This window comes from Propithecus coquereli, unplaced genomic scaffold (assembly GCF_000956105.1).
Source record: "Propithecus coquereli isolate 6110/MARCELLA unplaced genomic scaffold, Pcoq_1.0 Scaffold355, whole genome shotgun sequence".
Classification (NCBI taxonomy): Eukaryota; Metazoa; Chordata; class Mammalia; order Primates; family Indriidae; genus Propithecus; species Propithecus coquereli.
Genome location: NW_012149230.1, coordinates 3,981,027 through 3,995,312, shown reverse-complemented (window position 1 = coordinate 3,995,312; position 14,286 = coordinate 3,981,027). Strand labels below are relative to the sequence as shown.

The 14,286-nt window shown below is 37.5% G+C and overlaps 1 protein-coding gene across 6 annotated transcripts in view; it reads left to right on the top strand.

Moving 5' to 3' along the window:
* The window catches only part of NCOR1 (nuclear receptor corepressor 1), a 158,463-nt gene that overhangs the window by 69,509 nt on the left and 74,668 nt on the right, over positions 1-14,286 (top strand). For 4 of the 6 annotated variants that reach the window (XM_012651412.1, XM_012651414.1, XM_012651410.1 and 1 more), the window contains exons 16-18: positions 6,641-6,768; positions 10,767-10,984; positions 12,630-12,692. In XM_012651412.1, coding sequence (XP_012506866.1) covers positions 6,641-6,768; positions 10,767-10,984; positions 12,630-12,692 — 409 coding nt within the window. The remainder of the gene's footprint in view (positions 1-6,640; positions 6,769-10,766; positions 10,985-12,629; positions 12,693-14,286) is intronic. The other 2 variants (XM_012651413.1, XM_012651411.1) reach the window with 1 other exon arrangement.

Below are 14,286 nucleotides of genomic sequence, written 5' to 3'. Positions count from 1 at the left end.
CCAGGTAGGCTCAGTTTTGGTTTGATCACTCAGGCTGGAGTGCAATGACACGATCATAGCTCATAGTGACCTCAGACTCCCAAACTCAAGTGATCCTCCCACCTCAGACTCCCAAGTACCTAGGATACAGGTGTGTGCCACCATGCCCAGATAATTTTTTAACAAATTTTTGGTAGAGACAGGGTCTCATTATGTTGCTCAGGCTGGTCTCGAACTCCTGGCGTAAAGCAATCCTCCCACCTCAGACTCCCAAAGTGCTGGGATAACAGGCATGAGCCACTGTGCCTAGCCCTCATTAGCTTTCAAGTTATTACCTTGAATATTTTTCCTCTAGTTTTATGTTTCTCTGGTTGTATCACTGGGAATTAGAGAGAGAAGGGAGTTAAATGATGGATTTAAACCACCTTCTCACTCCATTAATTTGTGTCAAAATAGATGGGCAGTTTTTGAGAAATTAGGTGGCGTTAGTTTAAGAGCTCTCTTATATAAAACTGAAAGCTGTTAGTACTGATACTAGGTGAAAGGAGAAGCCATTGGGCTTTTGAGCAAAAGAGTGATACCAGATTTCAATTGTGATATGATTTCTGGCTGCTCCGTTGAGAATAGATTGTGAAGAGGGAAGGGAAGAAGCAGGGAGACCAGTTATAAGGTTATTTTAATAATCCCAGTGGCTTGGACTAAGCTATAGTGGAGAGGTGGGGAGAACTGATCAGTTTCTGGGAATGTTTGTGAAGGTCAAGCCAACAGGTTTTGCTGATGGATTTATTCTGGGAATGAGAGAAAGAGAATAATCAAGGGGTAACACTGAGTTTTGGCCTGTGGAGTTGCCATTTGCTGTGATAGGCATGACTGAAGGAGCAGGTTTGTTTTTTTTCTTATTGTGTTTTTTGTTTTGTTTTTTGGGGTTTTTTTTTTGATGCCTCTTTCTTCCAGAAGAAAGGTGCAGGTTTTAAGGGAAAATCTGGACATGGCTGAGTTTCAACTACGTATTAGATGTCCAAGTAGAGATCCAAGTGAGACATCCCAAAAAAGTAGGTAGTCTAATGATTCTGGAGTGTGGGAAAAAAGATCTGAGTTAGAGATACAAAATTTGCTATATAGAAAAAGGTTAAGAAAGACTTCTTTTTAAAAAAATAATTAGTTACAAAGTTAAGAATTTTAAAATCTGTGGTCGACCCTCTTGATTTTACCCTGGTGGGTATAGAGATCCAGCTAATTTGAAATCACTTTACTGCTCTATTACCCAATCAAGCTCCAATCAGGAGGAATTACCTGAGATAATCCCACAGTGATTGTAGCAAATTTATTTCAAGAGTCTATAGAGTTCTTTTGAAGTTTGTGCTTGATTCTTTCAGTTTTTATTGGATTGCTCTCCCTACCCCCTAACTCCCAACCTCCTACCCATAGGAAGTAATTTTTACTGAGCAGAGGAATGTATAGTATGATATTGATAGATTCCAAGGTTGTGAAGTTTGATTTTTTTTTAACCTGTTATTGCCATGGGGAACTTTGTGTGTTATTTGCTTTGAAAATGAGTTTTAGTCTTAGAATCACAGGAAAATGAGACAGATAGTTATATTTTTGTGAAATCGTGTTCAAAGATTATCGGCAGAAATTTTAACTTATCTCTCAAAATTGTTATATACTGCCCCAGACCACTGTTAGAATTCCATGAAGAGTGAGTATGGTTCTCTCTATATTCTAGTTGAAGCAGTGAATACATATTAGAGATTGGAAGCCAAAAATCACTCTTGAGATATTCTAGAATTATAAATAACATGCCAAGTAGTGATTTGATTCTACGTGTATTGTTTTTGTTAGAAGTAAGAATTTCTTCCCTTAGGAAATGCCACGTTTGCCAGCATAAACTCCCATCTAGCAAGTCTGTCACTGTGCGGTTGGAATTACTGTGGTACTTGCTAATGACCTACAGTAAAGCAAGTCATTGTTAGAAGACATATCCTTCATTTCCAAAAACTTGATTACTTTTCACAGGAATCTGTGCTCTTTTGTTATGCCGATATTTCCCTGTTTTATGCCAGTGTATTTTTATTCCCTAAAGGTATCCAGAAGCATATACTTATGTAAATGTATTAATAGTAATTTTGAAGTCAGGAGAATTTCTGACTAAACTGTTAGCTAGTCACTAGATAGAAGGTTTTAGAATATATTTTTAATTTGGTATAATAGAAAGAGCCTTAGCCTCAAAAATGCTATGTGCCTTTTTACCTATGTAACTCTAAGTGGATCCTTTCACTTGGTGAGCCTTGGTTTCACATTTACAAGAACAGGGGCAGTAATGCCTACCTTGTGGTTTGATGTGGGTATGTGTGTAAAGTTCCTAGAGTGTGGTGTCAGGCACATAGGGAGTGCCCAACAAATGGTAGCCGCTGTTACCTTTGTTGCCATCATCTTGGTGGGTTTTTTGGTGATTGACAGCTTTTACTCTTCAGAAAGTTAGTCTGAAATTCAGTTGTTTTAAAGGCATTAGTTATTAATATATTTTGATAGGATAGGCTTAAGATATTTTCTCTTTATTTCCTGTAATATATTTTTGAAGAAAATATTGCACAGCAGTGAGCAATACTTCTTTCTGCCTCTTGTATATTTTTATTTAACTATTGCTTCTTGTTCTTAAATTTAGTCATTTAGTTTCGTGGCAACTTATTGTCTGCTCAATGGGAATTTGTCTATTTCTCTGTTTTCTAAAGACTTGAATATTTTAACAAACATAAATAGAATATATAAATGTATATATTAGGTGTTCTGTTAGATATAGTAGTAATAAATCTCAGCATAAACTGTGATTTGATCTTACTATAAGAGGACCCACCTGAAACTGAATCCTGTTCTTTATCAAGTTGAAATACACTTGCCTTTCACTTTTTTCATTTGAATTTTCGTTTTGTTTTATCATGTGCCTTTGCATTCATAGTGTATAGCTTGTTGTTTGACAGAAATGTTGCATGTTATGAGAACCTCCTAAACAGAATTAAACTTTTCGTGTATGTGTGAAAAGAGTTGGGATCTCGTTCTGTTGCCCAGGCCGGAGTATAGTGGCACAATCATGTCTCACTGCAGCCTTGAACTTACGGGCTCAAGTGATCATCCTGCCTCAGCCTCCAGAGTATCTGGAACTACAGGTGTGTGCTACCCATGCCTGGCTAATTTTTTTTTAGCGACAGTCTTGCTATGTTGCCCAGGCTGTTCTCAAAACTCCTAGGCTCAAGCGATTCTCCTGCTTCCCAAGTCTCTGGTATTACAACCATGAGCCATGGTGCCTGGCAGTTAAACTTGCTTTATTGACCATCAAGTGTTGGGTTCAAAGAAAGGGGGACAAGGAGCCATTGGGAATGCTTGTGTCTCCTTAGGGGACTTTTAGAAGGGTTCCCTTTTGAAAGCATGTATCTCTTTTGCTCCAGCCAGCTTGCTGAAAGAGTTGAGGGATGTAACTTGTAACCTTCATCCTAGACAACATGGATTGGCACTTTTCTTTATAGATTTACCTGAAACAAAACTAGTTCCAACCACCTCTTGTTGAAACCACAGGTAAATTCCTTACTCTCTGTAATGTCAGTGGCAGTTGTTATGATAGGTCTGTGTGCACACCGCCCCAAGATAAGGTCCCCAGTTGCTGCTGGCTGCCCTTCTCCATTCACTGCTGCCTACTTAATATACAGCGTGGTGACAGGTCCTGCTGGAGAGGTGCCCCACACTTCTGCAGACTCTAATCCAGTGATTCTGTCTGTTTCTTTGGCTTATTTCCACACTTTGTGCAGAGCTAAGAGCTGCCCTGTTTTTTGCATTGACTGGTTTAAGTAGGGGCTGTAGTTGCTTCTTAGTCCCTAGAACTAGGATAGAGGAGTGAAGTTAGCTATTGGCTGGATTTTAGGCAGCAGGGAGTGTGTGGGTTTGCTTACTTTTTCTGAAGCCCTGGTTGACATTAAAAAAGTATTAGGGAAATAAGATTATATGTATTGTCCAAGTCTAAGGACACAGTGAGCCTCTTTCCTTGCCTTTTGCTGAGTTGACATGTCCCCATAATATCTTCAGGCTATAAACCATTTTCTGGGTTACATAGCTCACTTGCTAGGCAAAAGGCTTGCTTTGTTGTCAGTATGCCATCTCAGTGGTTCAGAATGATAAATGGATGCTGCGTTTGTGGCAGGGTGAGGTTATTAGCATTTGAAACAGATCTTACCACCACGACAGTGTGCTGAGAAGTCAGAGCTGAATGAAACATTCCCATAAAACAGAGCTACTCATGGTTTGAAAGTATAAATTTGAAAATCTCCCTGATTTCTCAGTTTTTCTCTCATAAATGCCCTGAAAAACAGGAAACTGGTGGTTAGCCAGGGTGAGAAATTGGGAAAGTCAGATAAAGCGAGTGCGGGAATTGTAATGATTCAGCAAGTAGGATAGTGGCTACAGTTCTTCTGGATGGGCTGTGGAAATTTGACAGAGGAAGGGCTCGAAGGTCAGGATGAGGACAAAGCAGGATCAGCCCCAGGGAAGTGTGGGGTGGATGGGGAATGGGTGGTTGTACTTGGAGCGAAGACTTTCTGATTTCAGGATCTGGGAGGTGAAGCAGCCCATAGATGATGAGGTGATTGTGGTTTCTCCTGTGGGAGTTCAGTGAGTATGACCTGAAAGTATTTCAGGTATGGGATATTATGTCGATTGACAGGAGAGTGTTACAAAAGCCATTGATGTGCATTTTGAAATCTGAAGAGTAATGTCAAAGCGTAATGAGCCATGTGATAAAATTACATGTTGTAGGGAGTATTCGAGAAGTCAGTCCATGACAGCAAAAGAGAGAAAGTCAGGGAGATTTCATGAAATGTGGAACAGGAAATATTTTTTAAATATCACCATCCAGCAATGTTCTGGAAGCGGCAGTAGGGATCAAGAAGGATACAGATTCTTCTTCCTTCCCTCATGGAGTAGAAGGAGGCAAAATGTGGGACGACTTTTGGGGGAGGCCACTAAGGCCTTTGTTACCTTAATAAGCCAGGTTTTAGTTTTGGTGAGTAGGTAAAAGACTTTGGGAAGCTATTATGAGTTAAGGAAAATTTTACTTAAAATAAATGAATTATTTCCATGTTAACTGGTGAAAGGAACAAGGTAAGAAGACAGGAAGAGTTATTATGAGGCAACATTGAAATTATCCTGGATCAGAGTGAAAGATGGGGACAGGGGGGTTAAAAACTTTTCAAATAACCAGAATAAAGGAATTTGATTTTTGTTGTATCCAACACATACAGACACATACCATGGTCCAGAAACTCTCCTAGGAGCTGGGGATGCTTAGATGAGTAAGATTGGGTTCTTATCCTTGATGAGATGACAACAGAGTGAGCCAGACAGATGCTGATAACCAGATACTGGGCCACCTAGTCACAGTGCTACGAGCAGGTGTGGACCTGCGACAGAGAGGGAAGGAGATGGAGCCCTGAGTTCCTTGTGGAAGTCAAGAAAGGCTTCACAGGAGATGTAGCATTTTCAACTAAATCCCAGAGGATATGTGGGACTTAAGCAGGCAAGGAAGGGTAGAAAAGCATGAAAGTGCTGAGCATGTTTACATTTGGTGCTAGGCTTACTTAGGAGTCCAGAGCAGCCAACAAAAATGTGGGAAGGGTGGGGACTGGAGGCAGATGTGCACAGGCCAATACCTCCCTTCTGTAGAGATGTGTTGGAGTTCAGTCCTAATTAGGTTATATAGCCTTGATTTCTGAATTACATAAAAATACAGTAGTCTCCCCTTATCTGCGGGGTGGGAATATCTTCCAAGATTCCTAGTGGATGCTTGAAACCACAGATTGTTCCAAACACTATATATACTATGATGTTTCCTATACATACATACCTATGATAAAGTTTTATTTATAAATTAGGCACAGTAAAAGAGTAACAACAATAACTAACAATAAAATGCAACTCCCACAGCAGTCCTGCTGTAATAGTACTCAACACAAACTTAATTTCACTTTTTTCTTTTAGAGTTGCAATTTTAACAAAGGAGACATCAAAGATAAAGGGGTCCATAATCTGAGTGCCCAGCTTAGAAATACTTGAGTGTTTTTCTTCTTTTCACTATTTGGTATTTTCCCAGATTATTTCAGTCTTAGTAATGACCATAGCTGTCTACTATTCCGTTAAATGGAAATTCACCCCAAAGTGTAAACACATAAGATGTTGCTTATAGCAGTATCCATAATGATGAAAAAATTGGGAACATATTAAGTATCTTATACTAGGGAGATAGTTTGATAAATTTTGTATGTGTTATCACATTTTAAGGTAGAATTAGAATGCTTGAGTGACAGACAGATTAGATGTGGGCGTTGCAAAAAGAAGGAACTAACTTCAGATTTCTAAGTGAGATCTTAACATTTTAACCTCTCTGATGGGTCCAAATGCTACAAGCATTTTTCAGTGTGCGTATGTATGACCCTTTAAGCAATACATAAAGAATGTTTTAAGAAAGTGCTAGAATGATTTTTACTACATGACCACCAATTATATTGTAAATGATTAATAACTAATTTAAAAATTTTAAGATAGATATTATAATTTATCTTCACAATCTGAGGAGCTATTTCTATTACCTTTGAGTTTTACAAATGATGGTTTATTCTAGCAGCAAATTGCCCGACCCTCACAAGAAGAAAAAGTAGAAGAAAAAGAAGAGGATAAAACAGAAAAAACAGAAAAAAAAGAAGAGGAAAAGAAAGATGAAGAAGAAAAAGATGAAAAGGAGGACTCTAAGTGAGTTAAATAATAAGTTAAATGTTACAGTTATTTTTAAATAACGAAACTGAATCTATTGAAATTATAGATAAAAGGATCAGTGGGTAGTATGTTTTGACCATCTAATAGTAACATTAAGTTAGCATGATTAAGGAATGAAATATTCTAATAAATATCACTTTTGGCTTAATAAATTTATTTATCAGTTGAGAGGTTTTATTACTTTTCAGAAGGGATAGGTTACAACAATATATACTTATGACCAAGGTATATTAAATATAATTTAATCTTTGATTTGGAAGGTTCCTTGGATCTTTTTTGAGTCTCAGATAGTGTACATTAGATACTAGTATAAAAATGCTAAGAAAGGAAGAGTTTTCATTTCTGTATCTTATATTCCAGCTTTATTGACTTTTATCATATAAAATAGAGTTCTTGGTTTGTTGTTGCTGTTTTCCTGGTTATAAAAATAATTATTGTACATTATAGTAAATTAGGAAAAGAAAGCAAAATATAATGAAAATTAACCTATGATTCTGTCCCACAGTTACTGATGATGCTTTTGTGTAAGGGTGAGGTGGAATGGAAGAGGGGATCAGCACTTGGTTTGGTTGTTTTCCCCCTAAGGATTAGCTTTATAATTTACGTAAAATGAAATATATCAATTTTAAGTGAATACATAGATGCATTTTGACAAGCATATACACTCATGTAACAGTTACCACAATTGTGATTGAAAAGGTTACCATCACCCCGAAAAGTTACTGTAGGCTCCTATGTAGTCAGTTTCTCCCCCCTGCATACAACCCCACCCCCCATTCCCAGCCTCTGGGAGCCACTAATCTGTTTTGCCTTTTCTAGAATTACATACAAATGGAATCATACAGTATGTAATCTTCTGTGTGACTTCGTTTGCTTAGCATAAATGCCTTCGAGATTCATCCAGGTTGTTGCATGTAGCAGTAGCTTGTTCCTTTTTAATATTTATGGTGTTATTAATATTTCTGTAGTCCTCTTGGGAATATTTAAAGTTTACCTAGTTTTGTGGCAACTAAAGCAGCCTAAGTCACTTGACATGATTTTATTAATAAAAGAGTCAGATATTCATGCCATTTTAATTTTGTACTTTAGGAAGATACCTATAAAGGAATTACAAAAATTTTTTTTTAGTTTAGCTTAGACATATATTGTACCACATAGCCAGTGGTTCTATTCAGATGGAACTGCCATATCTTGATTTTTGTTTTTCTTAAAATTTCTAAGTTATTTAACAAGCATTTATTTATTACTTGTATGGGCTAGGTCTTAGGGAGGATGCACATTACATCCAATATGAGTATTCACAGGTAGTTTATGATCTAGTAGAAGAAAATTAGGCAAGGTATAAGTATTATTAAAAAAAAAAAAATGAAAAAAGCCTGGAAGGAAGAAATGAACAGAACCAATAAAGTTTGTTGGGAAATTGAGAACAGGTTGAGGTTACTTCTGTCTGGTTAGTTAGGAGGACTTTATGCAGAACTAGTGGTTAATATGGGTAGAGTAGAGGGAATAGCATGCATAGCTGTACTGCTTTGAGAAATAGCAGATAATGATTTCATTAGACTGGAACACAGTGTGAAGAAAAGTGGAAGGTGGATTGGGCTTAGATTATGTAGAACCTTAATGAAAGCTAAAATATTAGGCTTCATTCAGGAGACTGTATTGTGGGTCTGTTTGGGAATAGTTAGGAAGGGATTAGAATGGATGGAGTGGTTTATTGTCAAAGTCTGTGGTCCCAACTACTGGGCTGCGGCCTGGCACTGGTCCGTGGCCTGTTAGGAACCAAGCTACGCATCATCGTCTGAGTTCCACCTTCCTTCCCATCCCCTGCCCCATCCGTGGGGTTTTGTGTCTTCCATGAAACTTATGAACCCGGCCACACAGCAGGAGGCCAGCGAAGCTTCATCTGTATTTACAGCCGCTCCCCATCACCAGCATCACCACCTGAGCTCCGCCTTCCCCCCTGCCCATCTGTGGAAAAATTGTCTTCCATGAAACTGGTCCCTGGTGCCAAAAATGTTGGGGACTGCTAGCCAAAGCTATCATGCTGGAATGTCAATCCATTAGCAGTGTGGCATGAATAGATTAGAGATAGGAGCGTCAAGGAGGCTGTTATAAAAAAACCAGGATTGGAGTACTAAGGTACTGAATAAGTACAGTGGTGGTAGAATTAGTGGATGCAATAATCAAAACTTGGTATGAGATCCCATATAGGAAGTAAAGGAAAAGGGAGAGAGCTAAAGATGATGTCAAATCTGTAAACCCGAGTGAACATGGTAGTACTGTTAACAACAAACATTTAGAGAATGAGGCAGAGCAAGAAGCAGAGTGGTGAGGATGAGCATGATTTTGGATGTGTTCAGTCTGTGTTGATGGGAAATCCAGTGACTATTCCAGCAGGTAGTTGGGAAGATAAGTGTGAATCATAGCAGTTAAGGGATGAGTCCAGAGATAGAGATTGGGAGTCATCCCAGTAGAATTGGTGGGAATAGGTAACCTCACAGAGCTCTAAGGCCCCAGGCTAGAGCCTTGAGAAATCCCTATATGAAGGGATGAGAGGAGAAAGGCAGTCCCCAAAAGGAGAGCCAGAATAGCAGCCAGGGATAGTTCAAAAGCTAAGTTGAAAAGGATATGAAAGCAAGAATTATCCACAGTGTCAGTTGTAGCAGAAAGACTAACGTGAGAAGAGGTCATTTGATTTTGCAGTTTGTAAGTTATTGGCGATTTTTGACAAAACATCTTTAAAGGAGGCCATAGAATAGAAGCCAGATTGACAGGGAATGATGAAGTGAAGGGAGAAGAGCTATGTGGTAACTTCAATTTAGGATGAGGGGGAAAGAATTATTCTCGACTTTTTTTTTTAATTTTGGGGGAAAAAAATCTATAACTTGGTAAACTGCAACAGGTCTTTACTTAAAGTAGATAAAATTTGAAAAAAATCAGCATCTTCCATTGAGCAAGAATAATTGAATCTTTGAGTGTTGCCGTCTATTCTTCATCTGTAAACATGTAGATGTAGATAAGTACCTTATTCTTAAATATAACAACCATAGGAGATGACTAGTTCAGAGAAATGATCTTCCAGTATTACTTGTAGTACTGTTGCTATTAATAGTTAAGTACCATTTATTAAGTTTTATTTAAGTGCCTGAGACTATGGTAAGCACTTCATAGCCTGAGAGAGGTGTAGCCTTAATAATAGCAAACACATATGATGCTTACTGTGTTCCTGGCACTTTTCTGGGCACTTTATATAAATTAACTCCTTAAGTCCTGGCAATAGTCCTATGAAATAAACTATTATTATCCTCATTTTACAGATGAGGAAACTGAGGCCCATGGAGGTGAGGCAGCTTGTCCAAGGTTATCACATGGCTAGTAAGTCACAGAGCTCTGGTACGAACCCAGGCAGCCTGGCTCCAGAGACTATTCTAACCATTAAGCTATACTGCCCTGTTTGCACGTAATTAGCATTGGACATGTTTTAACATATTGAGCCTTGTTTAGTAATACAATATTATGGATTATTACTATAGAAAAGACATCTATCATGAAGATCATCTGTTTTACCTCTTCATTTTACAGATGAGACAACTTAGAGCAAAGGCAAAAAAAAACCCAGGGCTGCTGCCTTTTGGTGTAGCTTACTAGTAGCCTCTGGATTGTAGATCTAGGGGGTTTTCTGCTGCCATTTGTTATTTCTTCATGGAATATTCTAGTTTCTAAATCAGTTGATTTGAAACGTGTTTAAGTTTTAAGTCCATTAATATGTAAAACAGGCCTTGTAAAATGTCTTCATTTGAGCCAGTCAGAGCTCCTTAAAATTATGGCATGGCAGAGTTTTTCATAATTTTTTTTAAGTAACGGAAAGATTGGGTAGTTTTATTCAATTTCTGTTTAAAGAATGTTCAAACCTAAAATTTTTGAGGTATATGTACTTTTAAATCACACAAGTTTTCATTTGCTTTTGTGTCCAGAGAAAACACCAAGGAAAAAGACAAGATGGAAGGTACAGCTGAAGAACCTGAGGAGAGAGAGCAGGCCACACCAAGGGGGCGAAAGACTGCCAACAGCCAGGGCCGCCGTAAGGGCCGCATCACCAGGTCCATGACAAACGAAGCTGCAGCTGCCAGTGCTGCAGCTGCGGCGGCCACTGAAGAGCCCCCACCACCTCTGCCACCGCCACCAGAACCCAGTGAGTGGGAGAGAGTGGTGTGAATAGGCCCGAATTTTGTTTGGGATTTTGCTTTCAGGGCAGGATGGACCTCTAATGTTGACAGCCTAGAAGTACTTCTGAAGTGTGGTCTTTAAACTTTAATACTAAAGTCTTTTGAAAAAGACTATCAGCCTGCTACCTTAATATAGCTGTTTTATTTTTTATTGTAATCCTAGTGTGCATGTTACTTTATTTTTTGATGTTTTAACTTGGTATGTATCATAAATATTTTCCCATTTCTGAGTAATCTCCATTTTTTTTTAATGGCTATGTAATGCTGAGGCATGATTTATTTAGGCATTCCCCTATTGCTGAACGATTGGCTGGTCCCCTTACTCCCTTTTAAACCAATATAGATAGCACTATAATGAAAAACGCCTTTATTTGCATAGCGTTTTCTTTCTGTTAAATTATGTTTCATAGGAATAAATTCTTAGGCAAGGGAATACTGGATCTAAGAGTCCAAGCTTATCACACACACACACTCTCTCTCTCTCTCTCTCTCTCTCTCTCTCTCTCTCTCTCTCTCTCTCTCAGTATTGTCTCATTAGTTTATGAAAGGATTATGTTAATGATGAGTACCACCATCACAGTTCGATGGTACCAGTTTTACCAGCACATGAAGTATGAAAGAAAATGCAAGTTCAGGGAATGGCAAGAATGATGTGGGAAAACTAACTAGACAGGAAGATGAAAGATAGGCTGAGGGCAGATCATGATGGACCTTGTTTGAATTCTATCTTGCTTTGATTACAAAGTAGGGAGCTTGCAGAGGTTTTTAAATAGAAGAATGCTATGATTAGATTTGCATCTTAGAAAGAGAGCTCTGGTGGCAATTCTGGAGGTCAGGTTAGACAGGGTAAGGACTGGAGGCAGAGAGACCAGTTAGAAGGACTTTTTTATGTATGCAGTGGCCCAGGCAAGGAGGGGATGGATTCAGGAGCTTAGAGTTGACACACGTCATTGGATATGAGTGGTCAATGGGAGGGAGGATTCGGAGATTAATCTGAGGAGCCTGTTAGTGATTTGAGTGACTGGGTGGATGATGGTACTATTAATTGAGAGAGGGAATGTAGCAGGATCTCATATCAGGCCTGATATTCTCAGTTTTCTTTCTAAAGTGAATGAGAAAGTGTTCAGTTCATGATCATCTGTGCCTACTGGATGTCAGACACTCAGTAATGAATAAAAGGGTTTCCAGGAATTAGGCTGAGGTGGGGGTTCAGAGAAGAGGAGAGAGAATCCTGCCTGGACAGGAAAGAGGAGGGTGTTTCTTCCTTTGACACTGCAGGATAGGAGGGGTAGAGGGGGCAGAAATCTAAGTGAGAAGGCACCTGGTAAGATGGGACTTCTTAAAAAATAAGGTAAAGATGTTCAAAAATGTAGACATGGATGGAACTTTTAAGAACATTGAGAAAGATCATAACAGTGCGAAGTGTTGAATTTTTTCTTCTAGTTCGGTGGGGGAGAGGCTGATACCATCCTGTTTCCATAGTTTCTTTCACCAAATGCTTTAAATAGGTTTTTATATCAGGTATAAATAGGGTATAGATTATATGGTTGGTCTGAGTAAAGGATTTAACTTTGTTTTTCTCTGCCTGATTGGATTCTCTTTTTATTTCAGTTTCCACAGAGCCTGTAGAGACTTCTCGATGGACAGAAGAAGAAATGGAAGTTGCCAAAAAAGGTAAATTATAGTAGTTCAGGTTTCTAGGTTTTTGTTTTTTAGGGTTATTAGTCATGAATGAGATGAAACTAATTTTTTTAATTAACCAAAAAGAAAGAAAGAAAGAAAATTCTTCCAAAACGGTATAAATAGAAATAACTTTAAGAGTTCTTTTTGATAGTGTGGTTCCCAATAAGGTACCCCGAATGTGCCTTGTTTAAGACACCCAAGTTTGAGGTATTTAAGATTCTCTCTACAGTTTTATTTTGAATATCATTTTATTAGAGCAAGTGGGCTATTTTCACTTTTTTAGAATAGTTAGGATTATATGCAACTGAAATTATTTTGGAATGAATTTTGATAGAAAGTCTATTTTTATTATTTAAAAGTTACTTTTAATAGAATGGTAAATACTTTCTCAGTTTGCATTTGGCAAGTCATTTGATTATAAACCACTAAGAAATTGCAGCGTGATTCAGAGGAAAGATCATGACCTTTGTAACTAGGCAGACAAAAGTTTGAATCCTGTCTCTACCACTTTCATAGCTGTATAGCCTTCATCTTAACTCTGGAATTTTATGGACCTTCTATTTTTCTCTCTTTGCTTATTCATATAGTATAGCTTGAAATTGAATTAAAATTTCTGAGAGTTAAGTAATTATTAATTTTGAGGAAAATTAGCTAACTCTTTTGATGATTAAATTTTTACCTAGTAGTTCTAAAGAGAAATTATTGTAAATAGCTTGACTTTTTAGTGACACATTTCAAATTTTTTTTTTGCTCTTGCAGTTGCTTTAGTTTCCAGATTTTTTTTTTCATTTAGCAGATAATGAGTGATACATTTTAGAACCATATGTAAGGCAACTTTACCAAAAATGAAGCAGTGTAAAGCATTCTGTCTTCAAAATATTTTTATTTGAAGTTTATTTGCCATGATTAGTAAATGCTAAATTTGTCGATTTAAAAAATATTTACATTTATTCTCATCTGATCATCAAAATGTCATGGTTAAGTAAGTAGGTATATAAAGTGGTCTTTTTCAGGCAGATATATCTACATACAACTGTTTAGTCACCACTCTTTTCATCTCTTATTTGTATATCAGATGGTATTTGAAAGTGATCTTCCAATTTTTGTTATTAATGGAGCTACTTGTATGAACCTCGAAAAACTGATGTTTTAGTATAAATCATTAAATTTGTACTGGAAATTTCTGCTTTGATATACCTGTATCTAATGTATATCTTTGCATATAGGTCTCTGTATATACATATATATACTTTAACAAACCCATATTTCTTTACACATGTGTTTACGTGTGTATGTATATATATATATATCATTTGATTTGAGAAGTACTAAATTGCATAGGTTTCATTGTGTAACAACAGAATTTTTTTTAACTGGTTAATTTTTTTTGAGGGAGTTGCTTGATTGTGAATTGACTGAGGACAAATGTTGATTATAAGTGCTGTCATACATATCTTTATTTTGCGTTTATTGTGTATATTTGATTACCTTAATCACTCTGTTTGCAAGCATTTGAGCTATTAGTATGTGTCCAACAGTGTTCTAGCCCTGTTGGAGACACATAGCAAGGGTAAGATTTAGCTCT